Source organism: Bipolaris sorokiniana (genome assembly GCF_000338995.1).
Source record: "Bipolaris sorokiniana ND90Pr unplaced genomic scaffold COCSAscaffold_18, whole genome shotgun sequence".
NCBI lineage: Eukaryota > Fungi > Ascomycota > Dothideomycetes > Pleosporales > Pleosporaceae > Bipolaris > Bipolaris sorokiniana.
This window is the reverse complement of record NW_006911912.1, coordinates 779,340-805,742: the sequence shown is the minus strand read 5'-3', so window position 1 is coordinate 805,742 and position 26,403 is coordinate 779,340. Positions and strand designations below refer to the sequence as shown.

General features: G+C 50.7%; 10 protein-coding genes across 10 annotated transcripts; 4 read left to right on the top strand and 6 right to left on the bottom strand.

Moving 5' to 3' along the window:
- Positions 1 to 698: 698 nt before the first annotated feature.
- COCSADRAFT_263281 (uncharacterized protein) lies at positions 699 to 2,270 on the bottom strand. The gene is made up of 2 exons (XM_007707311.1): positions 2,002 to 2,270; positions 699 to 1,930 (listed from the first exon to the last, which is right to left on the bottom strand). The coding sequence occupies exons 1-2, from the start codon at positions 2,100 to 2,102 to the stop codon at positions 790 to 792; spliced, it is 1,242 nt and encodes a 413-aa protein (XP_007705501.1). The 5' UTR covers positions 2,103 to 2,270; the 3' UTR covers positions 699 to 789.
- Positions 2,271 to 3,181: 911 nt separating this feature from the next.
- COCSADRAFT_128924 (uncharacterized protein) lies at positions 3,182 to 4,480 on the bottom strand. The gene is made up of 3 exons (XM_007707310.1): positions 3,984 to 4,480; positions 3,689 to 3,935; positions 3,182 to 3,639 (listed from the first exon to the last, which is right to left on the bottom strand). The coding sequence occupies exons 1-3, from the start codon at positions 4,233 to 4,235 to the stop codon at positions 3,506 to 3,508; spliced, it is 633 nt and encodes a 210-aa protein (XP_007705500.1). The 5' UTR covers positions 4,236 to 4,480; the 3' UTR covers positions 3,182 to 3,505.
- Positions 4,481 to 5,563: 1,083 nt separating this feature from the next.
- On the bottom strand, positions 5,564 to 6,827 carry COCSADRAFT_165303 (uncharacterized protein; the record flags this gene model as incomplete). The annotated part of the gene is made up of 2 exons (XM_007707309.1): positions 5,564 to 6,641; positions 6,691 to 6,827. 2 exons carry the CDS (start codon positions 6,825 to 6,827, stop codon positions 5,564 to 5,566), a joined length of 1,215 nt encoding a protein of 404 aa, XP_007705499.1.
- A 496-nt stretch (positions 6,828 to 7,323) lies between these two features.
- On the top strand, positions 7,324 to 9,266 carry COCSADRAFT_41623 (uncharacterized protein). Its single transcript, XM_007707077.1, has 3 exons — positions 7,324 to 7,516; positions 7,593 to 8,253; positions 8,308 to 9,266. Exons 1-3 carry the CDS (start codon positions 7,421 to 7,423, stop codon positions 9,015 to 9,017), a joined length of 1,467 nt encoding a protein of 488 aa, XP_007705267.1. The 5' UTR covers positions 7,324 to 7,420; the 3' UTR covers positions 9,018 to 9,266.
- A 520-nt stretch (positions 9,267 to 9,786) lies between these two features.
- COCSADRAFT_263208 (uncharacterized protein) lies at positions 9,787 to 10,206 on the top strand (the record flags this gene model as incomplete). The annotated part of the gene is made up of 1 exon (XM_007707308.1): positions 9,787 to 10,206. A coding segment is annotated over one exon (177 nt), but the record flags the coding sequence as incomplete, so codon positions are not given.
- Positions 10,207 to 11,554: 1,348 nt separating this feature from the next.
- On the bottom strand, positions 11,555 to 15,411 carry COCSADRAFT_102835 (uncharacterized protein; the record flags this gene model as incomplete). The annotated part of the gene is made up of 2 exons (XM_007707307.1): positions 11,555 to 13,093; positions 13,150 to 15,411. 2 exons carry the CDS (start codon positions 15,409 to 15,411, stop codon positions 11,555 to 11,557), a joined length of 3,801 nt encoding a protein of 1,266 aa, XP_007705497.1.
- A 1,280-nt stretch (positions 15,412 to 16,691) lies between these two features.
- Positions 16,692 to 18,587, top strand: COCSADRAFT_128912 (uncharacterized protein). Its single transcript, XM_007707306.1, has 2 exons — positions 16,692 to 18,011; positions 18,068 to 18,587. Exons 1-2 carry the CDS (start codon positions 16,875 to 16,877, stop codon positions 18,101 to 18,103), a joined length of 1,173 nt encoding a protein of 390 aa, XP_007705496.1. The 5' UTR covers positions 16,692 to 16,874; the 3' UTR covers positions 18,104 to 18,587.
- Positions 18,588 to 21,971: 3,384 nt separating this feature from the next.
- COCSADRAFT_128910 (uncharacterized protein) lies at positions 21,972 to 23,109 on the top strand. The gene is made up of 3 exons (XM_007707305.1): positions 21,972 to 22,193; positions 22,248 to 22,766; positions 22,837 to 23,109. The coding sequence occupies exons 1-3, from the start codon at positions 22,098 to 22,100 to the stop codon at positions 22,903 to 22,905; spliced, it is 684 nt and encodes a 227-aa protein (XP_007705495.1). The 5' UTR covers positions 21,972 to 22,097; the 3' UTR covers positions 22,906 to 23,109.
- On the bottom strand, positions 23,105 to 24,094 carry COCSADRAFT_41618 (uncharacterized protein). Its single transcript, XM_007707076.1, has 2 exons — positions 23,976 to 24,094; positions 23,105 to 23,909 (listed from the first exon to the last, which is right to left on the bottom strand). The coding sequence occupies exons 1-2, from the start codon at positions 24,023 to 24,025 to the stop codon at positions 23,273 to 23,275; spliced, it is 687 nt and encodes a 228-aa protein (XP_007705266.1). The 5' UTR covers positions 24,026 to 24,094; the 3' UTR covers positions 23,105 to 23,272.
- A 189-nt stretch (positions 24,095 to 24,283) lies between these two features.
- Positions 24,284 to 26,202, bottom strand: COCSADRAFT_41617 (uncharacterized protein). Its single transcript, XM_007707075.1, has 6 exons — positions 26,048 to 26,202; positions 25,958 to 25,990; positions 25,771 to 25,865; positions 25,698 to 25,717; positions 24,579 to 25,643; positions 24,284 to 24,526 (listed from the first exon to the last, which is right to left on the bottom strand). Exons 1-6 carry the CDS (start codon positions 26,081 to 26,083, stop codon positions 24,501 to 24,503), a joined length of 1,275 nt encoding a protein of 424 aa, XP_007705265.1. The 5' UTR covers positions 26,084 to 26,202; the 3' UTR covers positions 24,284 to 24,500.
- Positions 26,203 to 26,403: the final 201 nt, after the last annotated feature.

The window sequence follows — 26,403 nt, the reverse complement described above, 5'->3', positions numbered from 1 at the left end:
CACGCCTTAGTTGTTAATCCTGCTCTGTAGATTAATATACCTGCACCACAGCGCTACGACTAAAGATGCTATAGCATTTCGCTCAGGATATACTCTTAAAATGTCTCTCTATAGCTTTACAGACCCTCAGCTGTATGCATACAACCTCTAGCGCATCCGAGGCTGGCCGAGTTGGAGCTGCCATCTATGCCCGCAGCGAATTATGGTATTGCTAGCTACACAAGAGTCGCCTTACAAAGAGGTGATACGTAGGAAATAATTAAGAGTAAAAGTCTCTATCCCGAGATTCTCTAGGTCTCTCCGCTGCGTTTAGCTTTGTTGGGATGGGAGCGGTGCCGGCATGCCGCCACGCAGGGTTTTCCGCCACAAGTGGAGGGATAGTACAATAACATCAATGCCGACACATTATCTCGTGACATGCCATGTGAAGAAAGAAAGCAAACATACGGCACAAAACCTAAACCATGGCAAATGTTACTCAGAAAAGAGGAGGAGGGGTATCCTATTTCGACAGTCCAATCCCGCTAGTTATGCAACAAATGCTACCTTTGACAAACATTGGCAGATCTTAAACGAAAAAAAGAATGAAAATGCCATGTATATATAACCCCCGAGTAACCCTTCATCTCTTCAAACATGATTAAAAAAAATCAGCGATTCCCAAGCCCATTAAACCCTAAACACCAAACCCATGTGTATATATATGCCAAAACACCCAGGCAGCCGCAAACTATGCACCTTTGAAAATAAACAAGTAAAGAAAAAATATAAATATCCGGATGCAATGAATCACTGCAGTCTGAACAAAACAACGCAGGCCAAACACCCCATGGCCAGCACTGTGCCCGAGACTTCTGGTTTCTTGATCCACGACCTGAGTCCTAGCTCCGGTTTACTCAGACTAGCATGTCTCTGCGCCCTACGCATGACGTTTGGATCAATGAGACCGGACTTTTCGAGTGGACACATCTCCACCCTTACTTCGTCCTCTTGTTGTTTTTCTGATTGGTGGTGATAGTGGTGCTCGTCGCGCACAGCGTCGTTAGCAGCATTCATTGGTGAAAAATGGATATTAGTCCCAATCATGTCATCCAGCTCATCAACCAGCTCAGCACACTGTTTGAAAATCGCCTTGGCCTCTTCGATGATGTCGATGCGTTCGTCGGGCGTGAAAAGCGTCTCGGCAGCAGACAACCGCAGTTTGAATTCCGCCTTGATATCCTCGCCATCATGAGGGCCGGGGAAATGCCAAAAGGAGAGACCTTGACTTTTCAGATCCGGAGGTTGATCCGCTTCTTCTTGTAAACCAGTGGTAGCTGCTGTGGGCCAGAAACTTGGTGGGGCACGGAGTAAGCCTCCTCTTATCCATCTGCCGCCCGAGAAGATGGCCATGTAGAAACACCAAGCGTAGCTGACTAGCGTCCAAGGCTTCTCATTCACGCTCTTCCGAATGTGCGTGCAAAATTGCGCAACCTTGTCGCCCGGGTACTTTGCCAATAGGACCTCGAGATCAGTGGGGTGTAGGCCTAGCAGGTATTCCAAGTCCCTCTTTAATCGGCCCGAGCGTATCAGGCCTCTCGGCCGTAGAGATTGCAGGAAAGAAGTAAGTTGCGGAGATGGGGGCGTTGGCGCGCCGAGGGTTGATGTGAAGAGTGAGGGCGAGTCGTAGGGATTTACAAGGAGATAGGATAGCAATGGCGAAAAGGGCGAAGTAGCACCTTCCGGGTCCATTGCTGGCTGTGCAGGCATATAGGGTGAGTTGGACGGGGCATAATCGCGCAATAAGTCGGCCCACAAGGATTCAAAGGTCAGGAAGATGTGTGCAAAATGTAGCAGGCCTGTCGCATAAAGCGTCGAGTCTGTGGTATGCGGTGGGAGGCCAAGCGGGAGACGGGAGGTAATGAGGCGGTTCAGGTTTGTGTGTAGGGATCTATACGAGCCGGATCAGTGTGCTGGTTCATAAACACACGAGGAAAGAAGTGGTGGGGTGGGAAGTCATACCGGGTCGCAGCATTGATTTCGCCAGACAACGAGAGCGGCAGTCTGGGTGTGTCATGCCTCGCCTCGTCGTCCCGTGGCACATATTCTTGCTTCTCCAACATAGTTGCGCAGTAGGATGTCGAGAAATCAATGGTCGTGGTTCAAAGTGTCTATTGGCGGGTGTGTGGAGGAGTAGAGTATTGTAGGTGGTAGTTGGACGGGTGTTTCTAGTGCAGCAGTCGAAAGGGCTGGAATCGGGACAAAGGCGGAGGGTTAAGGCAGATGGATTGGACCTGCACGCGCGACAGGCACGAGATACGAGGCAAGAGCAGCAGGCAGGGCATCGGGGGCTCGTGTAAAAAGCACGCGGAGCTAGAAGAGGGCTACATGTGCGCTAGGTATAGATTCACGCGCGCGCCGTGTGTTGAGCGCAAGCGGGTGGCCAGAACAATATCGCCTCAATATGTGGGGGTGGATGAGTTCCAAGGTCTGCGGGCAAAAGGCCTGGAATCGAGGCTCGTAGTGGCGTTGCCATGATATAATAGCGGGCTGGCGCATGGCCGTTGTGCAGGGATCAGTCGATGCTGCGTCGATGGCGTTTGCAGTTGCATCATCGGTCGTGGGGTGGTGTGGATGACAGCCATGTGTGAGACTGTAGGGCAGGGAAATTTGCCAGATTGGGGCCCAGAAGTAGGATGAGAAAAAACAGTGGAAAGGCAGCAGAGGAGATTTTCAGGGTCCGTGTCATGGTTATGTGCGAAATGGGGGATCCTGGGGAGGGCTGCGTTCGCATGGGCGCGTAGGACCGATTGCCATCGCGATCCACGGGACTGGCCGTCTTACATCCCCCATCGCGAAGGCCCCTGCGCCATGTACCTACAACATAGTACATATGCACTCCGCTGAGGCCGAGGCAGAGGCTGAGAGAAGGATGCTAATATGTTCCGCGTGCCTGAAAGGATGACGGTACCAGTACCACTGTTGACTGTACCTGCGTATGCACGTATGTATGCAACTCGATCACATGGCCGGGCTGTGAACTCCTCGCCATGCCTCACTTGCTTCTACCCTCCCTATACGCTACTCGGCTACAATCATCGTGCTGTTGAACGTCCCCGCTGGTCTTGAATCATGTCCACTGCCAAGTGCTTCCACAGAGCGAACCAATCAAAAAACACATCATGAAGAGAGGCTATCAGTCATCACTGAAAATCCATAGACTATCATGAATACCTTTCCCACACTCAAGTAACCACTGACGCCTTCTTGTACCCCGGCCATCATGGTCCTTATCGTCAACTGCTTACATGGCTTGCCAAAGACACCTTGAAACCAAACTGTGACGGACCAGAACGACATTGGCATGACCTGGCAACCATGCCCTACCCAAACAAAAACCCGAGGAACAGTCGCCCCTATAGACAATGCCCAGGACCGCACATCGTCAAGAAAAATCACTCGTGTTAGCCACCATTGTTACACGGCTCATGATGTCGAACCCAGTACCACCTGAAGCTTGCTTCTTCTAGGCGCCAGCCCAATCAAAGTTGACATCCTGGCGCGCAACCACTTCGCCAGCCGCCGGGTCATGACAGACCGGTGCCCAAACCTGATCCTCAAACTGGCCGGCTGCAATATTGTTGCCAAAGAATGAGTAGTCTGCATCAGTCAGCAACTGTATACCCACACCTTGTTTGAATCCACTCACAGCAGTAGAAGCGCCCAGGCCAGTTGACAGTGCTGTCGCATCGGCCAACTGCACAACCGATACGCGTGCTGTTGCGCCACACCATTTGTGTGAAGTGGCCCCAGGCGGCATCGAAATGCGGATTGTCGTAGGGGTATTTGGTCTCCTCCTCGTGCCAGCCGTGCGTAGCAGTACGGGCAAACTCGATCCAGGCATCGTAGTCATCAGGCGGCGGGCTCACAGAAGAGAGATTGCTACCGGGGCGTTTCTAACATCGTCAGACACTACTCTCTTCTTGCACATGTCAAATACCCACATGCTCAGGGTCGTGGGTGCACTCCTCGATGTCGGCGCGGGCCGCGTCTGCAAGCTTCTTGTCCCAAACCAAGTCCTGAGCGCAGTGCAGCCTCCGCCAGTACCAGTGAGCTCGCATCACGGCACTAATGAACTTGGGGTCGTCCTGATGAGGAGCGTCGCCTGCTTGGACGTTGCGAGGATTGACGTCGTGGGCTGGAGCAGCGACTGCGATGGCTGCAGTGAGAGCAACCAGTGCACCAAGTAGCTTCATGGTGAGATCCTGGGTAGATGCTAGACTTGTGTGTCGAGATTATAGGGAGTTGATGAATATAGATGTTGTGAATTGGTCGGCCGAGTATATATGTAAGTCAAAGCCGTCAAGCATGCCGCGTTGGTGATGGTGCGCGCCTGCCTTTACCAGAGGGGCCACAAACAAACAGCAATGGATGCCGGCCAATCAAGCAAGGACATTGCTCACGAGGGAGCTAGCAGGAAATGAATGCAACCAGAGTGAATAATGAGCCGAGGGAGGAGGCCGTTTGCAAGAGCGTCCTGGTGCGAGGCCAGCCTGGGGAAACAGACGGTTGGACAGTTCCATTGCGCGTAGACGTCTGATGGCTACACAAGCCCGCCCTCCCGTGAGCCGGCGAGTCCACCGTCTCTTGCTGCTGCCCTGTTGCGGCCTTACTTGCAACCATCGCCAAACACTGACCATGAGCTTCATGTCTGCGCACTGTCCATCCACACGCTGCTCCTCCACAGTCACCCTGTGGAACCACTGGCGCTAGCTGTAAGGCCCTGAAGAGCTAGGCCTACGCATTCACTACACACTTACAGCATCAACGACACACAAGGACGTAGAGTGGCGTTTGCCATGATTGAACACGGCAGGGTCTGAATCGGCTGGCCTGGTCTAAACAATGCTATTTTATCCCCTCTGACCATGTTACCAAACTCACAATGTGCAAGAATGACTGCGCAGTGCTATCGATTCATGCACCAACGCTCCACATCCGTCACCAAACTCAGTCGTGACCCGCACCGTCTCTTGTGAACATTGCCGTCTTGGGTATGACCCAAGACGTCCTCAACCGTCGAGGAACGTCACACTTGTAACTCGTGGCTTGCTTTTGACAGATGGTTTTGCGCAAAAGTGAATACAATCCGCCGTCATGAGACAACTCTGGCTGTGAGCCCTTCCTTGGCCATGTCCACGCGCTGTAAGCATTCTATGCGTCTACCCGGTTTCAGAACACACTGCTTCTACTCGCTTGTGCTCACTCTGTCTACAGACACCCAGTCCCTCATCGACTTGCATCAACTTAGTATGGCGTCAGAGTCCCGCTATGCTTGTGGAGCATCGGGCCAAGGATTAAGGCCACTCCCAGCTTTGGCAAAACGAGCCTATGTAGGCATTACCGGCGACACAAAGTCGCCTACGCCGCCCAAACTGCCACCCATCGGCAAGCTGACGTCTTACCATGCCGACAACCAGGGATGAACTTACCCTATAATGCAAATATACGTACAAGTGGGTGGCTGCATTCATGACCCCTGTACATCACACGGGCCATACAATCTTCTTGTATCAAAACCATTTCAGCCCTCCTTAAGTCGCTTCGCTGGACGGCCCATGATGGAGTCATCTGGGAGCCCACTTCTCTTAGTGCCTGGCAGACTAGACGTACGCATGTCGTTGTCTTCTTGGCTGACCCTCCTGACCGGATACTTGACCTTGGAGTCTTCGAAACAGCTTTCTGCGGGCTTGCCGTGCATGGTGAAGTATGGATGTAACAGCGCCTTTTCTGCCGTGAGTCGTTTCTGAGGGTCGTACTCGAGAAGTTGCTTGAGGAGAGAGAGTCCCTCTGGTCCAGGTGTGTCCGGCCCAGAGCCGATTGGATATTGGTTGTTGTTGAGTGTCTGGTGGTACCACCGCTCCAATCCATCGCCGCTCTGGGAGCGCGGAAAGCGTGAGGCATTGCTTGATAGGAGAGACGAGAGTTGATGATGCTCGGGCATAGCTGTTAGAAGTGGCCAGCGGTCCTTAGTCGGCATGCCCATGATCTCGACAATCTTTTGCATTTGGTTGCGCTGGAATGGGACGGTTTTTTTGCTATCCATTTTGGCCTCCTCTCCTTTGAAGATGGGCCGCAGGGAAAGCAACTCGGCAAAGATGCACCCAATCGCCCATAAATCGACTGCAGGTGTGTAGTGGCGACTACCAAGCAGCAGCTCAGGCGCGCGATACCATATAGTCACGACAACCTTATCGCCGGAGAATAACGACTGCAATGGTTTGTAGAACAAGCGGGCGAGACCCAGATCACCAATCTTGATCTTGCCAGCACTGGTGACCATGATGTTTGCTGGCTTGAGATCTCGGTGCATGACCCAGTTCTTGTGCAGGTAGACAAGGCCCTGCAGCAGTTGGTACAGAATGGATTTGATGGTGCGAGCAGGGATGGCCTGGCGCTGAGGTTGGTTGTGGTGATGGATAATTTGCAAAAGATCATGCTCGGCATACTCGAAGACAATATAAATGCACTTGTCTTCTAGGATAATCTCTGCAGTATGGACCACGTTTGGATGGGCAAGCTCAGTGCACAAGGCCATTTCGCGAATGGCTGATTGCGAGATGCCAGAGTATTGCAGCTCACCTTCCTTGTCTGGCTTGAACCTGATGGTGTTAGCGTAGGACATGGCAACACTCGGCTGTGCTCACTCACTTCTTGATAGCGAACTCGCCGGTGCGACCGTTGCGGCCCTCGGCCTTGTAGACACGTCCATAGGTACCACTGCTGATGAAGCCGACGATTTTATAGCGCTCGGTCACGCGCTTCTTGTTGTTGTAGCCGGTGAACATGGCATCCGGATAATCTCACGGATATCTGTTGATATCGAGGCCGACAGGCTCAGCGCGTAATCATGTGATTTGGAATGAATACAGGTGAAGATGGCGGGCACACACGGGGCAAGCAATGCAAGCGGGCGATATGGTTTGGACAAGGAGGATGGATGGGGCCCTGACGCAGCGAGGTGGGTTGCAGGCAGGAGGGTGCAAGGGATAAGGGACGGCGACGGCGAAAAGGCAGGCACGCGTCCCACTTGCCATGGCCTGTTTCCCCCGCAGAGCCTCAGCCGACTAGTGAGAGTACATGCACCCACCCAATACCGCAACCACGGCCACGCTACACTTTACGATGAAATACAAGCTCCTGGAACCAATAATCGTCTCATAATGCACGTCGCGTATCGCTCGCATATCCAAGCAGTGACAATTACCGTTCTCTGCAAGCTATCGTCATCATGATTAGGTAGCCAGGTAACCATGTGACCGTGTATTCAATGTATCCTAATACATAAGCTTCGCCCGCTGCAACGGGCACGTCCCCAGGTGCCAGACACAGCTTGGAGCTGCAACCACCACCCGACTCTCCTCCATCAGCAGAGCCTGCAATGGATCCCCGTTCGTGGTTCAGCAGCTTGACCGGCTACTTTGTCTACATCCTCTCCGTCGCGACTCTCGGCCCCCTGCTCTTCGGCTTCCACCTGGTCCGTCCCCCATATGCCAACCTCACATCCCATTCCCCACGAGCTGCATAGCTAACCTTCTCTCTCTTTCTCTTAGTCTGAGCTCAACGCACCCGAAGATGTTATCCGTTGCAAGAAAAATTCTATTACAGCTGCCGTCGCAGGTCCGAGCCTTCCACAATGCATTGAGATGACACCGACGGAATGGGGCGTCGTGGGTTCGCTATACACGCTCGGAGGCCTCATAGGCGCCCTTTCGGCCGGTCCGCTCGCGACAAGGCTCGGCCGCCTGAGAGCTATGCAGATATCGACAATCTTCTTCGTGGTTGGCCCCGTCTTTGAGGCCCTGAGCCCAAACATTGCCGTCATGGCTTTTGGAAGGCTGTTGTCAGGAGTCGCGGCGGGAGCATCTGTCGTGATTGTGCCCCTCTACATCTCAGAGATTGCTCCTCCTGCTGAGAAGGGCTTCTTTGGCGCCTTTACACAGATTGGCTGCAACGTTGGCATTCTCATCACGCAGCTGTTGGGTTACTTCTTGAGCCACGACTCATATTGGAGGCTTATTCTGGCCATTGGAGGCGTCATTGGCGCTGTGCAAGGCGCGGGATTGCTCTTGTCCGTTGAGAGCCCGAAGTACATTGCTGAACAGGGCAATGTGTCTCTTGCAAAGAAGACTCTACGCAAGATTCGTGGCGAACATGCAGACATTGAGGATGAGATGCGCGACTGGGGAATGTCAGATTCGCCCCATGTCAACGGTCAGTCACTCGATATGCGAGCTATGTGGCCATGGTAAACTAACATGAGCACAGAGGAGGAGCAAACGCTACTAAGCCCTAATGCGTCAGCCGACGCCGGGCCGGAGCAGTCTGGCAAAGAAGGAAATTTGAGCATCATGCAGGTCTTCCGCCATTCCGACTATCAAAAAGCCGCCATCGCCGTCATCATGGTGATGTTGGCTCAGCAGTTCAGTGGTATCAACAGCATCGTCATGTATGGAGTCTCGCTGCTAGCAGGTCTGCTCGAATCCAACTCGGCCCTGCTCAATCTTGCCGTCTCGGCGTTGAACATTATCGTGACAGCTAGCTGTGCGCCCCTTGCCGACAAGCTAGGTCGCAAAGTGTGCCTGCTGAGCTCTCTTGCGATTATGGGATCCAGCTCGCTTCTGCTTGCTATTGGTATCATCAAGGCGATTCCCGTACTCTCAGCCATTGCAGTTCTACTCTTCGTATCCGGCTTCGCTGTTGGTCTTGGCCCTGTACCATTTATATTGGCGAGTGAACTCGTGGGTCCGGATGCGGTTGATGCGACACAGAGCATCGCGCTCGGGGCTAACTGGATTGCCACATTTGTTGTGGCCCAATTCTTCCCGCTAGCGAGCGCGAAGCTGCACGGCAAAGTTTATTTCATCTTTGCGGCGCTATCGGCTTTCTTCTTTGCCTTTGTCTCATGGTATGTTCCAGAGACCAAGGGCAAGAAGAATGCCGACGAGGTGTGGGGCAGAGAGCGCAGAGTGGACTAAAAGCATAGCACGGCATAGGAAGTAAACAGGCATTTTGTGAGTTATATTCTTTTCTGGGATGGATCAGATGTTGCCGGGTGACATGGTAGATTGATGGATGCATGTACTATATAGCACATGTATGTAAGCATAGTACAATTAGCATGAGTCCAAGTTGAAGAATCGGGGCCATGCCCATTAGGGCGTATGTGCAATACTCTGCTAACGTCCGTCCCTGTGGGTCGAATATCCCTGCGCAACGAACCACCAACATTGCCCAAGCATCTTACGCTCAAGCCGCAGAGGCTCTTAGACATATGTACACGTCGATATGCTCTTTAGGCTTACTTCTATCTATCGCAAGCTTTAAATAGTAAAATTACAGCAACCTAAGGGGTGTATATGAATCTTTTATGTTGAGCATTGGAGCTGCAACAACGATACACCCATGTTCTACTCTCTATAGAAACAAAGCTGGCTTGTTCGGAAGTCCTATATTATGCATAATAAACTAACAAGGCTATGTATATTATATCAAGACATGCAGCCTCTGTTTAGGTGCACTCCGTGTTTGTCCGGCTTAGTGTGCTAGTCCTTCGCGTTTAACAAGAGGATTTAGAACGCCAACATAACAGAATTGCGAACGCTTAGCGGCCTACAATATACACCTGCGCTATGCCAAAAAAGCTGAAGCTGTGGCGCAGAGCTCTAGAAGCTTCCATCGGGTGCTGCGTGTTGCCGGCTATTCTTTAAAGCAGGCCGGTGGTGGATTCAGTTGGCTTCTCGCTTGAGGTATCCCTCAGTCACCACAACCACGAACATGGACACAGCCAGCCAGGCGCTCGCGCAACGTCTGCCTAAGGGTATACGTGATACATGTGCTGCTCAATCAGAGCACAGCAATGTCCCTATCTCAACTCTAATCCACCATAGGCTTAGACGACGCTCGCGAGCAGAGCAGGCTTAGAGTTAGCAGTACTTAACTTAAGAGGAAGAGAAGGCGCTTGTAAAGTTCCTGCTACTAATGTCTAGTCTCAGACAACCTATGCGCGTTAAGTGTCTTCGCTCGCTAGCGTTCAGCATAACCCGCCAGCGATCTATGAAGAGCGATTTGATTAAGTGTCTAGGGAAGAACTGGCCATGAGCGTTTAAGAAGCGTCACCCTAAACTCCAGTTAAGAAGTGTCAGATTAATAGACTAGAAGCGTCATGGAAACAATATATATAAGAAGATAGTAGAGTAGTTTAATGTAATTAGTTAGGTACTACAGGATCTATGCGTACTGCTAGAAAACGTGTACAACATGGACGAAACTAAAGTCATGCTAAGCATGCTTAGCTCTGCAAAAGTCTTAGTTAGCAAGGATAATTAGCAAGGTAGTAGGGGTGCGGGTGTCAAGCGCACTATAGTTACTGCTATTGAGTGCATCAGTGCTGATAGAAAGGCCCTCCTGCTACTTATTATATAGCCAGCATTTGTAACGGTTCGAGTACACATTGAACTGATATCCGAAAGGGAGCCGAACATGGGCGCGCACTAGCCAAGGGCAGATCTGCTGATATAAAACCCCACCTTCTCCATACCGTAGCTCGATAGATTTTTGATATCCTTTCGTACAAGGCCTATAGGTGTCTATTGAATCAAGGCTCGTTTGATGTCCCACGCACTCCCATATGCCTCTGAGTGACACTACCGCCGATACTGATCCGAGTAGTCTTGCCTGCGCCGTTACAATAACTATCCGCTTTAGTTTCTAAAGATAACTGTGGCGTACGCCAGCGGCTTCCTGCAAGCGTTTACCTTAACATGCTTAATCTGCTTACATCGTACCTACACATCCAAATTGTTACAAGTAACACGCAGGATTCTCTCCTTGTCGGAGGTCGGAGGTCGCAGGTCTGAGGACCAACGGGCGCCTCGACAGAAGGTAATGATCAACGCGGGGCGCTGACCACGTGACTTGGCATCTCGCCAAGAAGTGACATCTCGCCAAGAGGACAGATGCCACAGCACCTAGAGATGTCAGGACTGGAAGCAATGAGGATATAAGGATGGAAAGGTTTCATTATTACTCTCGTTGTGGTCAACTCTTATAAGTTCTTCTCTTACCTAGATTAATACTTAGTTAGTCTATAGCAATAGTGATAGTTAGATTGAATTGTCTTACTAAGGTTAACTCCGATAACTAACTCTTTTCCACTGGGATCGCCAGACAACTCCACGGACTACCGCGTTCAGCTACCCCGCCCTAACCCGGACCGAGACTAGAGAAGTATAGCCCAACCCCGTGTAACACAAATACCCTATTATTCCACCCTTAGTTACTCGTGCCTTCTCTTCAGTTCAAGAAACAGCGAGAACCATTCTAGATTCATCGAGTGATATAGCATAACAGTAGCTACCTCCTCTAACGGTTCTCGAAGCTTCTAGGCGGCAATACAGAGACTATATGTTCGTGTGCATCCCCGTCCCTTTCCGTAAAATATAGGTTTAGAAGAACAGGCTATAAGAAAGAAAAACAGACCTTTGCCTTGTTATGACAAACATATATGAGTGACCTAAAGGTCTACACTACAAATCCACACTCTTCCAGACCCAACACCTACTCCAACCATAGTTCCATACACAGCCTCACGCAACGGTCGATACTCCGATGGTACCCATAACAGGTTATTGCTAGCATGCTGAATCCATATGCCGTCTAAGCTAAAGCTAGTGCCTAGGTACATAGGGATCGCAGGTTCTGCGAAATCCGTCCTGCGAGATATCTTTACGCTCTGAATGTCGATAGTACCTATTTCAGTGTAGAGGCGAAAACCAGTAGGATCAAAGGATAAGCGGCGAAGAGGTTTGCAAACGTCGAGCGTGTGCAGGCACACGCCGCTGCTCGCATCCCACATCTTGACGGTCCTGTCCTCAGACGCCGACGCCAGCCACGTCGAGTCGTGCGAGAAGGCCACCGAGCTGACACGACTGCTATGGCCCTCGAGCGTTTGCAGACACGCCCCGCTGCTCACATCCCACATCTTGACAGTCCTGTCCCAGGACGCCGACGCCAGCCGGGTCGAGTCGTGCGAGAAGGCCACCGAGCTGACTAAACTGCTATGGCTCTCGAGCGTGTGCAGACACGCGCCGCTACTCGCATCCCATATCTTGACGGTCTTGTCCTCTGACGCCGACGCCAGCCAGATCGAGTCGTGCGAGAAGGCCACCGAGCTGACACGACTGCTATGGCCCTCGAGCGTGTGCAGACACGCGCCGCTGCTCACATCCCACATCTTAAGAGTGCTGTCCCAGGACGCCGACGCCAGCCAGATCGAGTCGTGCGAGAAGGCCACCGAGCTGACCCAATGGCTATGGCCCTCGAGCGTGTGCAGGCACGCGCCGCTGCTCGCATCCCACATCTTGACGGTTTTGTCCCGGGACGCCGACGCCAGCCGGGTCGAGTCGCGCGAGAAGGCCACCGAGCTGACACGACTGCTATGGCCCTCAAGCGTGTGCAGACACGCGCCGCTGCTCACATCCCACATCTTGAGGGTGCTGTCGCCAGACGCCGACGCCAGCCACGTCGAGTCGTGAGAGAAGGCCACCGAGCTGACATCCCTGCTATGGCCCTCGAGCGTGTGCAGACACGCGCCGCTACTCGCATCCCACATCTTGACAGTCCTGTCGCCAGACGCTGACGCCAGCCGGGTCGAGTCGTGCGAGAAGGCCACAGAGCTGACTAAACTGCTATGGCCCTCGAGCGTGTGCAGGCACGTGCCGCTACTCGCATCCCACATCTTGACGATTTTGTCCCAGGACGCCGACGCCAACCGCGTCGAGTCGTGCGAGAAGGCCACCGAGCTGACCCAATGGCTATGGCCCTCGAGCGTCTGCAGGCACGCACTCCACTCGTCGCTCAGAGCTGGCCTAATCCTGATTGTTTCTGGCTCTTCGTGCTGGAACAGCTGTCTGATTAGACTGCCTGTCGGACTAAACAGGAGTGCGGATGCATAGGTCTGAAGAGGGTATCCCTCAATTGCTCCTTTGTGGTACATGATGAATCGCCGTGCGTCTTGAACGAGCCGAGTAAGTCTATCTTGGTCACACATCTCCTACTAGCGTTAGTGTCTAGGTCAAACGAAAGGTGTGTAAATATTATGCGACACACCTGCACTAGTGACCACAGTCTTCCCATTGAGACGACGCCTTTCCCTACGCTTTTACACAGACTAAGCCCCTCTAGCCAGTAGAGATACTTCTCTCTTAGAAACTTGTCGACTACGTCTAGGACTTGCAGTTTAACAGCAATGCTCGCTAGAGACTCAGGCTTCGACTCGCACAAGTGATCGACCCAGTAGATGCACGAGTAGCGCGCGGTCGCCAGCGGATCAGGATCAGGAGTTCGGACCTCATCGATTGAGAAGCCCGGCTTGACCAAATTGCTCATGTCGCGTTTTAATTTACTAGACAGTAGCTTGATTGACTGGGTAAACAGGGTATAGTGCATCTCGCTCTGGGACGGAAGGGTTGTAGCTCGCATCTTGTCGCTCAGATAGTCCTTGGCTGACTGATGAACGAGGTAGACTTGCTCATCGCGAACCGTGAGAAACGATCCACACATGGCCACAATCTTTCTTACGGTCTCCGCTACTATTGCAGCTCGACCTTCCGACCTGTACAGGCTGCCCATCTCAGCAAGGTAGAGCGGACGATATGCGACAACTGTAGTACAGAGTAGAGACTGGCAGATGTCCACATTCCTTGCTGACAGCCGCTGGATCTGCCCCATCATGCGATCGTACAACTGCTGTAAGCCCGCTGGCGCTTCCTCAACCACAGCTAGTGGGTCCCAGCTTTCCGACTTCTCAAGCTCCTGCATCACCAAAGCCACCCAAAGAAAGGTGCCGTTCGCCTTCTGGTGCAGCTCATCTCGCACCTGCTTTCGCAGATCCGCTTCTCCGAGTGACCCGAGACAAGACAGCTTGTGGTCGATATATGCATCTACAGCTCGAGCTACCTGCTCAGCGTTCTGCTTCAGCTCTAGGCTCAGCTTTGCTTCATCACTAATCGATTTGAGCTTCTCCTCGATGCGACCCTCGTTTCGACTTGACACGAGCCACTTTATACGAGGTGACAATGTGCTAGTATAGACAATAAGATCGAGGAGCTTGGGCAGGTCCACTACGCATTCGTCGAGAGCATCAACGACAAGATAAGTTGTCTTCAGCCCCTTGTCCTGCGTCATGCTTGTGAAGATTTCAGACAAAGCTACCCAAGCATTCGCATCCTCAAACAGGGCCTTGCCTGCATGATCGTACCTTCTGCGGATATGTAACATAAGTGACGGTTGCTGATCTACAACCATATACAGCAATCCTCGTATCACGCTTGTAGCGCTGTTGATGCGCGAGTCAGTCGCTTGGCAGAAGAAGTACGACAGAAGCTCAGTTCTAGGCATCGAACTTTGCAGCTCGTTGACAAGGCCGCAGAGCAACATCGTCTTGCCTTTACCAGGATCACCTTTTACCCACAGCAGCCGGCTGTTCGAGTCTTGCTGCCACTGCTGGAAAGTGGTGTTGTCCAGAACCCAGCGGTAGGAGTCTGTTAGCAGTCCTCCTTTTGTCTCCTCGATGCGCTTCTTATCATCACGAGGGTTTGTTTGGCGTATATCTTTGAGGCATTGTTCTAGCTTGTACATCTCGCGCTTTAGACGGTCAAAAGCGCCAGCCTCGCCCTCACCATATACCGGCGCTAGCTCAACATCGAGGATTCCTTGCAGGCAGTATGCTCTGTCCTCGACGCGCCCAGTTATCCGGCCCTCTGCCCACCTCAACCGCTCGTTGACGCTGAACCGAGAAAGTGGGGCCCCGTTAAGCACTTCAAGCGGAATGCTAGTTATCTCGCGGATCATCGTCTGAAGCGATGTCTTGCTGCCAATGATCTCTCCTTCTCGCGAGAAGAACTCGACTGTGGCTGGAGCAAGAAGCTCTTGAAGCGTCCAGCCACGCGTAAACCACCGGCTCGATCTGAAAGCAGGCTCCCAGCTAAGCTCCGTGGCTCTGTCGCAGGCTTTCCTCTTCCTTTTTGACACACCTGACAGATAGACATAGCACCTAACTGCGTTGCGGTACCAGCGGAACATTGACCTGATAGCAAAGGCGAGCTCAGCCTTATCATTCTTGTTAATGCAGCATGTGTCGATCCAGAAGTACTGCAGACCGTCATGTCGTGCTTGTTTTCCGCAGAAGAGAATCTTCTCGTAGCCTAGCTTCCTGCTGCTGCCGCCGCCGCCTGTCTGGAGGTCTGCGAAGGTCACCTCATCGCCATCTGCTCCCCAAGTGTGTGAAAGGATCGCGTAGGGGGGTATGTCGCCATCATCGAAGCTATGGATGCTGAGCTGTCCACTCTCGCTGTAGTGCAAGAGCCGCATGGGTTTGTGTAGGTATGCAGTAGACGCATGCGATGAGAACAGGACTCAAAAAGCTGAATGTAGCAGCCTAGTCGCGCGGGCGTTTGCTACTTGTTAGCTGCTTTCCTGCTACCGATGGATGGTCAGCATACAGAGAAAACAACGAGCAGGTGTACCAGCTCAGATACCAGCAAGACCCTATGATCCGTCAAAATGTCGCGAGCTGAAGCTGCCGGCTTTCACTGTATTCTTGGCTTGGTGGTGAAGCCTGTGTGAAGCCCCAGGTGGGGTCAGGCGTGGCTCCATACATGCGCCGCGCACTACTTACGAGGCTGAACCGCGTATGCATCGAAAGCTACAGAGGAGCTGAAGCCCTTGGTGCTGTTGGCAGGCGTCTAAGCACCGAGGCGCTTTAAGCTTGCTATTACAATTCAGGACAGACAAGAAAGTAGCCGCGCAATTGCAACACTTGTTAACAAGGTTTGGATTCGATCTGAGTTTCCCGCCGACAGAACACCGCGAGACCAACGGAATCCACAACCAGTCTGCTTCTAAGAATAGCTGGCAACTGCGCGCCTAAGTAGCATCTAGGTAGAAGCTTCCAGAACTCTGCGCCACAGCTTTAGCTCTTGGCATAGTACAGGTGTACATCGTGGGCCGCTAAGCGTTTGCAATCCTGCTATGTCAGCGTTCCAAATCCTTTGGTTAAACGCAAAGGACCGGCGGACCAAGTCGGAAAAACTCGTGGTGTACCTATACAGAAGCTGCACATCTTTATATGATATTCATAGCTTTTCTGGCTCACCAGGATTCACATAGGATCTCCGAAAGAGCAAGTTGTGTTTCTGTAGGAGGGTAGAACAGGGGTGTGTCGTTGTTGCAGCTTCCACGCTTAACGCGAAAGATTTACGTACGCACCTTAGATTTCCGTAATTTTGCTATTTAAGGATTACGATAGATAGAGATGGATCTAAAGAGTATATTGATATGTATTTGGATCTGAAAGTCTCTGCAACTTGGACGTGAGGTACTTGAACAATGTTGGTGGTTCGTTGCGGAAGGATGTTCGACCCACAGGGACGGACGTTAATCTAGTACTCTGCACTGGCGCCATGGCAAGGAGGCGCAATGCTCCAAGCACCCATTCGCCCGTATGTGTCCGGCTCCGAGAGTCGGTGTGGGGCGGACCAAGTGAGGGAGGGCGGAATTCCTAATTGCTGACCGGAACATTTGGGCGCCACATGAATTTGCTTACATAGCCGCGGTTAGTAGAATGTCGGAGGCGGATCCCAAAATCACGACTCCCGAGCGCTGCGGGTTCGGCTATGTCATTCAGTCGCTCGCCCCCACTGCACCTCTTGCTTCGGTTTCTGTTTCTGTCTCTGACTCTGCCTCTGTCTCTACTCAATTCACTCGGTAATGTGCTTCTGTTCCTCGTGACCACAATCCCATTTTTTTGAATCATTTCCGCCCTGCCATCCACCATGACCGCATTCCCGCCCCATTTCTCGCCGCAGATTGGTACCGCTGCAAACGACGACTTTGACTTCCACACGTCGCCGGCGCATGAGCACACACTGGACCATGGCACAAACCAAGAGCGACACAATCCTCCGCCCTCAATCATCTCTCCCGCCTTTACCCCTCCAGCCACACCGGGGGTTTCGACTCCTTCGCATCCCCGGCCACCCCGCTCTATACCAGTCGATACCTCGCTCCGCACCGACACCCCCCGCCCAGATCTGTTGTCGCAACTCCCCAAGGTCGAGTGCGAGGTGCGCGCGCGCATACCCACGACCACAGGACACGAAATGTGGTTGCATGTGTACAGAAACAATGTCGATACAAAGGAGCATCTAGCAATCGTCTTTGGCAACCAAATACGCTCTCGTTCCCTCGACGCAGAACGCCCGGGAGAGACGGAGCTGGATCGCATGACTAGAGGCGCATATGTAGGCCGCCTGTATCCGGGCAGAACCAGCTCGCGGGTCGAGCAGCTCAAGCGCGCGGAAGGTATTCCGCCAAAACCCATGCTGGACAGTAAATTAGCCCATAGCGACAAGACCAATGGATCCTTGTCTCCGGCCTCCGCTTCGTCGTCAGAGAACGGAGACGCTCCGCCCGTTTCCTCGTCACAACTACCCCTCGTACGCATACACTCCGAATGCTACACAGGCGAGACTGTCTGGTCTGCGCGCTGCGATTGCGGCGAGCAACTTGACGAGGCTGCGCGCCTCATGGCCGACCCAGCGCTGTCTCCTTCTGGCGGCGCCATCATCTATCTCCGGCAGGAAGGCCGTGGCATCGGCCTGGGCGAGAAGCTTAAAGCATACAACCTGCAAGATTTAGGAAACGACACCTATGAAGCCAACATAATGTTGAGGCATCCTGCAGACGCGCGCAGTTACGGCCTAGCTACAGCCATGCTCATGGATTTGGGTCTGGACGGTGATAGGGGAATAAGACTCTTGACCAACAATCCCGACAAAGTTCGAGCGGTTGAGGGCCCGAACAGAGAAGTCGTCGTCCGAGAGCGCGTGGCCATGGTCCCACTAGCGTGGAAGACTGGGGGCATGAAAGGAATCAAGAGCGAGGAAGTAGAGAAATATCTGAGTACAAAGGTGAGTGGATTTGTTGAACTTTTTTTTCCCTATCACAGTCACTAATGCAAAGCCAGATTGAAAAATTCAAGCACATGTTAGATCATAAATAATTGCATGAATAATTTCAACACGTCAAATTTCGCTTTTGCATCATGTAACTTGGATGTGTTAGACCCAGGCGCACATTGTTGACACTCAAACCACTCCAAAGACTTTCAGAATGAATAGATCATGCTCCATTCTACGATGCATCACTTGAGATCAGCACCACCTTACTACGCAGTTTGGCTTTTCTATACCTTCCAGCCACTCTCCTATATCTATTGCAATCCCTGGACCTGCGGTATGATTGTACCAGCATCATTCATAACTCCGATATTACGCATTGAGTTCGTCATCAGACTACTGCAGTATGAGATGACTGGAGCATCATGCTTTGGGTTGTATGTATATATCAATGTAGCTATTCAATTCTCCGATTGAATACAGAATAAGGCTTTGCTGTTCCAGTAATTCAAGATGTGACCCTTGATAGAACTTTTTGTTTCTATAGTTATGTAGTAATTGCGATATCCAAAATTTAGCATTGCGGTTATGTCAATACGATTACATGGTACATACAAGATGGAATTAATTCCGCTGTAGTGAAATCTGTTGCCTCATGCCAAGTTTTGCTGCCTGACTATTTCCTTTCGAGCAAATAAATCGTAGTGAGTGTTGCATTTTTCTTCACTTATTCCCTCCACTTAATCCCAATCGTCTGAGATTGTCATTCTCTAATGGGAAAAAAGGGGAAGCTGATGGTCTCACAAGCATATTTATCCGTTTCAAATCTTTTGAATCGGCTGTGTACTTGAGCGTGACTATCGTGAAGTGTGCTGTATAGAATCTGCAGTAACTCTCATGGCTATTGATGGGATGGTGGTAATATATCGTATAAAGGAAATCTGTTCTAAGTTTCCCGATACAAGCATATAGAAAAGAAGTGTTCCAATTCAAAAGGCGATCTCTCTGGATTTTCGTTGATTACAGCGTACCGCATTGCTTCTGACTTTTTTATTTTTGGAAATATTTTTCCTCATTGCGCTATTCGTTGTTTAACTACAAAATTCGATAAATCTTTCTCTTATTGATCTTGCAGCCTTACCATTCGCACTTTCAAGATTTAATGTATATATATCGTACCACACAGTTTGGAAAATCTGATTCTTTGGGTCAGAGTAAAATTGGGAGTGTGTGGTAGCTGGACGCATGGCATTGTATTATGTCATTGCAAACATCCTTCAATATTACTCTGTTTTCGAAAAAATCATTCCGGCCATCACACTCACCCCGTTATAACTGCCAATCGTTCGGAACAATCCAGACAGTGACTTTCCTGTTGCCTCCTATACCTATAAATAAACTACACACTGACTGACCCTATCTACATGTACAACAAGCTATATACAAAAGGTCCCCAGCACACACCTAGGTCTTCTTTCAGTACAAGCTTTCAATAGAGGGTTGAATTAAGCCGCTTTCCCCTTCTGCAAATGGAGCAGCACTCCTGATTCCAATCTCTTGCTCCTCCTAAATCCTTCCATGCATATCGCTATTCCTGTCTTTCCTCATCTCGGGCTATCCCCTTCTACTTATACTTACGTCCCTCGATGCCTGTGTGAGACTAGTAATTGCGATCAAGCCTCCCGATCTCCATTTCCACCGAACATCTCCGCATACGAATTTCATACCTCCTGTATCGACACTAAACGCCATAATTTCTCTAGAAATTGAGTTTAGATTCTGGCCGGCGCCAGTGCGCAAGGTGAGCAACACGTAAAAGAGACATGGCTAGATTGGTCACATGTAAGAGCTTAGGCCTGAACAGTGCGTTGGGCGATCCCATGAAAAACAACAAGCTCTTTCTTGGCTTTGTGGGAGTATATGTGATAGGGGCTGGAAGATCGCCAAGGAACCGGGTGGATTAGTTACTTCTGGGGAGTTGGGGATTTCCATTGGACGTGGGGTTGAGTTTACCTTATGTTGCATTGGGATATGAGATCAAGCCGCAGAATCGGTCGTTGTTGCTTCTCTATCTGCTCTTGGGCTTTAGTCAGTTTTAGCTGCAAAGGATGACAATGGAGTCTGTGTCTACTTTAACATTGTAAAGTTTTTCGCCATTTCATTACGTGCCTTCGTATCATAATCTCCAATCTACTATACTCTGCTAAGTAGCCCACCCAGTGAGTTGTCAGAGTTCCAAAGGCACTCGAAAGCATATATCAAAAAGCCAACCAAGTATACACCGCAAATTCGATCGATTGCCGTACCAAGTCTTCATTTTCCAGCTACAGCGCCGTTTTGTGTGAGGCTTGCAATGAGGTGTGTCCAGACTCTAATTTCGCCTTTTGAATCACTCTAGAAGCCGCCTAGAAGACAGGAATGCATCACTAGAAGGCTTTAGCTCCAGTCCTAACATGATCGTCGCACTCAAAAACTTGGGGTCTGCAAGATTGAGTTTGGTCGTAAAGACCACGCCGTTGTATAGCTCGATCGTAACAACGTGGTGGTGGTAATAAGGTTTTAAAATGTCCGAGTAATGGTTGCAAAACAATACGTGCTGATAGTTCCGGGCTCGCCTGCCGGAGAATAGTGCGCCCATTGGTTTTATGGTTTCACGCGGGAGGCAGGGGACGACGCTAGAATCCAAACTCTATACGGGCCAGTCCTTCGCTAACGTTGGCACCATGTTGGATAGTAACAAGCTCTGAGATGCTTGGCTGGATCACTAGCTCCAGCCCCAACAGAGTTAAACTAGTCAAGTGGTGCCTATTTTGAATAATTAATCCACCCAGCTCATTGTCATTAAGGGTATGGTTTGACTGGCATATGCCAAGCACATCCGCTATCGCGCCAGCCTATGACGACATTTCATTTGGCACGGTCCCTGTCATTCCTTTCCGCCGTTTTACTGGGGCCAAATAACGTTTGGTAGGCGATGAGTTGTCCAACTCTATGTACGGCTATAGCAGATGACAGGAAGTATCGTAGCCCTACTACGTTTGCTCGGTGCTTGAGATTATCTTGCATTTCAAGTCAGTGCATGCATGTTATTACTGCGAGTGTCTTGGTAAGGTGTCGTCGTGGCTCATGGCTTTCTTTCTAGACATGGCATCCTGCTTAGTAGGCTCGCAAAGATCTGGTGACACGAAACCACCAAGGCCGACTTGCAGAAAATAGACATCTAGGGGACTTGTTGAATGGCGACAAGAAATGAGCGAGGGGAAAGGTAAGCATGAAGCTGCTATGGGGAATTTCCTCGCTGAGCGGTGAACTGATTAGAGGATGAAGTGGCTGAACAAGCCCTTAGGAGTAATTTTCCGGGTCCACACCACTTGTGATAGCCCAGCAAAGCATTACTGATCTTTGAGAATCTTACTGCACAACCGAGCAGTGGTTCAAGGTGAAAAGATTAGGAGAGTCTATCGTTGGCATTACATCAGTGAATTCTGAACAAAATTTAGGCTGCTGTGCATCCCCATTCGCAAGTCTGTCAAAACCCAAACACTAGCAAGAGAACTCAGAAGGCATCCAGACATTGAGTTTGGCATACATGAAGCTACAACACACAGGGCGAACATACAATCTGCTCAGCCAATGCGAGACCTTTTAGAAGACGCAAAAGTGATGTTCTAGTCGATGGCCCTAAAAAAGGTGGGACCAAGCACAAGAATCGGTGAATATTAAGTTTGCAACTACTATGATTTTTCTATACACGTTAATTTAGGCCAATCTTACCACTGGCACAGACGACACAACGACCAAGTGGACCGAGCTCTTAGACCAACGACTCGCAGTATTAGCGTCCACATGGATGAATTCGATGTACCAGATCCAAGTAACAGAGACTCACGATCGAGAGAGAGCCTCAAGTAGTCTGTTCATTGTTGTATATAAGGAGTGCGGATGACCGCTCAAATGGAATCATCACTCACACTGACAACCATCACTCGCTAACACAGCAAATCACACTCTCTTTTCCCAAGTAATCCACTCTCACTCTTTACTTTTTAAGACTTACTTTTTAAGACTTACTTTTTTATTCCAAATCCGAAAATCAAAATGCGCTTCTCTATTGTCTTCCTCGCTGGCACTGCCGCTCTTACCAACGCTGCGGCTGTTCCTCATCCCCCTCAGGGTTCCAATGCTGTTGCCATTGTAGGTTCCCATCCACAATAAGAGAAGAACTTTAGTTTCTAACCAGTGATTCAGCCTGTGGCGGCACTTGATGTGCTCAATGCTTCTCCTGTGAAAGTTGGTATCAAGACCAACGTTGATGTCGACGCCGATGCTGATGTTGATGCTGATGTTGGTGCTGATATCGATGCCGACACCGATGCTGATGTCAACACCGACGCCGACGCTCACCTGCAGAAGCGCCGCGCAGGAGCTCGTCTCAACGGTGCCGCCGAGGGCATTGGAGCCGGTGCCTCAATCGCCGGAGCCATGAGCGGCCTCCTCCAAAAGCTCTTCCCCATCAACAACTGGAACTCCGCCCGTGAGACCTTCACCCAGTCCACCGTCGACGCCATGTGGGCCAGGAACCCCGACCGAAACCGCTGGGTCGCAGCTGTCTGCTACAACATGAAGTGGGACGTAGCCAACCGCGGCGGAATCTCCGATGTTGCCAGTGTCAAGCTCTCCATGGGCGCTCTCAACACCGATTACGACTGCTTTTATATTGGTCGCCACAACTCGCTCTGGACTCGTGGTGATGGTGGATACATTAACGTGAGTTCTATTCTCATTCTTAATTTTTTTTTCTCTTAAAAGATGAACTTTGACTAACTGACTGCTATAGCTTGCCGTCGTATCCGACAACAGGTTCTGCAGTTTTGACGGCCGCACCTCCGACCTTGACTGCCGGTAAATAATCTACGACTATTTACGCGATCAAGAATGACACATGGAGTTGGTACACAACACAACTAGACTAGACTAGATTCCTTGGAACTTTTCCTTATTCTTGCTATACTTTCGTGGACGATAGAGGTTTGGTGCCGAAGAAGCTTCCTCTGGATTCCTCATGGCTGCTGTAATCACTCTTTTAATATAATGTGTTTTTGTGTTTACCTCATACTCGATACGATTTTTTAAATTATGCTCTGTGGTGCCTTTGTGTGCATATTGTGTGAAAACAAATAAACGGTAGAGGGTGTTCACCAATCCGACCATTCTTTTGTATATCCAATTGCACAGAAGCAAGCCAATATCACATGATCTAACCCACCTTCTACTCAAGCACACTCCTTCTCAACCTGCACCAACACTTTAACATACTCCTTTACACTCTTCGCTCCAATATGCGTAAAATCCCTCTTCTTCCCCTCAAACACAACATACGGCACACTATCCACCCCATTCCCCGCCTGTTCTCTAATCGCCGCCTTAACCTCACGTAATCCTTCCTCCTGGTTCCCCACCACTTTCTTCACCTCATCTTCACCCAGCCCAGCAGCTATACACACCTTCTCCAGCGTCTCGCGACCCGCAGGATCAGCCCTATGTTCGAAATACTGGCTGTACAGACTCAGTGCCGCTTTTGTCGCAGCATCCGGTCCTTTGGTGTTCTGCAGCCAGTACAATATGCGGTGTGCATGCAGCGTATTGCTAATGGAACCGCCCTCAAAATCAAACTTTATACCTTCTCCTTTTCCTGACAGCCCCATATAATACGCATACGCTTTCATTCTCTCGTCACTACCATTGTACTTTTTCTCCTTGTACCATTCGTATTTGTCGATGCCGTCTTCGTAGAAATCCGGGTAGAGTTGGTAAGGTGCTAGCTTGAGGGTGAACTTGGTGGGGGAGTCTGGATTAGCTGAGCGATAGGCGTCGAGGGCTTCGTTGAGGCGAACGAAGGCGATGTATGTCCTGTGTTCTTTGTATCAGGTGAGAGTACAGGCTATGCAAGGCGCGGGGGAGGGTCATTCAAAATACCAGGGACATATTGTGTCAAGAGTGAATATTATGGTTGATTCGTACGGCATTGTGGATTAGTTGTTTCCAAAATTGGGTTTGTAAGCAAAAGAAGGAACGAACAGAGCACTGTTTTTGTTATAACTACAGACGTCAGAAGAACATGCATTGATCCGGGACGACCCTAGGCGTGCATACCCGAGCGTGCGGATACGGGCTGCGGGTCTCCAGAATCTCCGACAGACGTCATGCGGGGTGGCACGCAACCACCCTTGCTTCGCTAGAACTGATCAGAACTGTGGCGCAGTCATGCTGCAAAAGAGGAAGCTGTCCAGTACGTGACATGGAGTGGCTAGTGATATTTTTCGATCAACAACTCAATTCCACTTGGATGAAAAAAGACTATCATTGAGAGATGCGTTATACAGCAGAATGCTCAAATCTAACACAATGGTATTGAACAAGAAACCTGAAGCGCCATGAAAATATGCCTCAACAAGTGTTACCCCACAATCGCAAGGTACGAGGAGGCGGACTGAGCCTCGACTAATGGTTCAGTTTAACGTAGTTTCCTGTAACGCTATTAGACTTGACTTTTGGAATTTCTTTTGGCTTGGAACTCACCTGGAAACTGTCCTTGCTTCCCCCGCACTTTGCCAATCCACCATTCATTGTCGTTTTGTGTACGGGAAACAATCTCGATGATGTCACCAGTCAAGAAACTCAAGTCACCCTCAGCTTGGGCTTCATAATCGTATAGGGCTGTGACGGTCTCAGCAGCGGGTGCCCCACTGAGACGCGAGGGCTTAGGTTTTGGAGGTGGAGGCGCTGCACCCTTGGCTTTGGCAGCAGAACCCCATGAGCCTGATGACAATGCAGGAGACTTGATATCGCCGGTGGCAGCCGCTGAAGGTCCAGGACTGTATGGTGGTGGTGCTTCCGTCTCTTCGGATAACGAACTTCGACCAGCTTTGGCTTCCAGGGCCTTTGTTGCGTACTTGGACTGGCCTGGCCTCGCCCCTGCTACGCGAGGACCACCGGTAGTCTTGAACTTGACGATGGATATCTTTTCTGCCTCTTCCTGGGTATCCCCGCGCTTCTTGAGATAGGCCGCCTCAATATCCAGGGTCAGATCAAAGTAACCAATGTCCAGCCGTTGCATGCGCTCATGTAATGTGTAAAACACGTTCAGCTGCATGTAGTAGAACGATTGGAACAGGGGCTTGATGAACTCTCTTTCCAATGCGAAGAGCTTCGGTAACTCGTCCTTGAGTAGATCATTGAAATAGTTGAAGTCTTGTGTGGCCTGCTCCAAATCATTCTCGGCCTTATACATGGCCTTCTCATCCTTCAATGTCTTATCTTTCTTCTCTTCAATCTTCTTGTATGCGGCGCGGTGCCTATCGTAGTCGAGTTGCTTGTGATCGCGCTTAGCGGCAATCTTGCGCACGGCTTTTACGATTATTAGGAGCTCATCGGCAGGTCGGATGACACGAGTCTCTATCATTTCAAGCTCGGGTTTGAGCGTCTCCTGCAATTCTTGAACCACAGCCTGGTATTGCTCGCAAGCTTCTATGCCGGCTGCGTTGCCTTCATCGTGAAACGAGTCGGGATCGGACATGCGGCCGGATATTGGCCTATAGATCTCGGCAATTGCTTTTGAGAACTCGATTTGGTGTGTGAGCATGCCTAGGAGGGGTGGTTAGGCGGGCGTTGGCTGGGCCGTGTGAAGTATAAACGTACCATTTATGGCCTCAAAGTACCTGGGACATGTAAGCAAAAACTGGCGGAGGAAAGCGTTGAAGTGAGCGCTTACTTCTTTGATTCATCATGAAGCTTCTTTGTCTCCTTCTCCAGCTCCTGGAAGCGTCGTTCGGCATCTGTATAGATAGGGTCTTTGGTGATCTCGCCCTAAAAGACGTACGGTTAGAGGTGGATTTTATTCTCGAGAGATTGAGGAGCGCAAAAATGCTCGAAGTATAGTGGTACATGAGGGGACGTACAAGATTGAACCTTTGCTTGAAGGTTTGTGGCGCCTATGCGATTGGGTTAGCAAGCCATAATGCCCAAGCAGCGCGGGGAGTTTGTTGTACTCGGGTAACGCTCTTGGTCAGGCCTTTCCAACTCATGGTGGAAGTATGTTATTATGGGTGCGCAAGAGAGATCTGCAGAACACAGTAAGAGCAAACTCTAGTCACGGTATGGAGGTGGATTGATCGGGAGAGGCAGCAGGTAGCGACCAAGGATCGCGAGCGCCTGCGTGGCTGCTCAAGTCCCAATGACGTTTGTGGCTATGCAACACGCAGCCCTGCTCTGCTCGGAACTCCCGGAACACACCGAGGGATATCACTGCTGGCAGATGACCATGCCCGTACCCACTGCAAGCGGACTATTGATCGGTGCGTATGCGAGCCGCGAACACATTGTCACCCCTGACATCCCCGTTGTT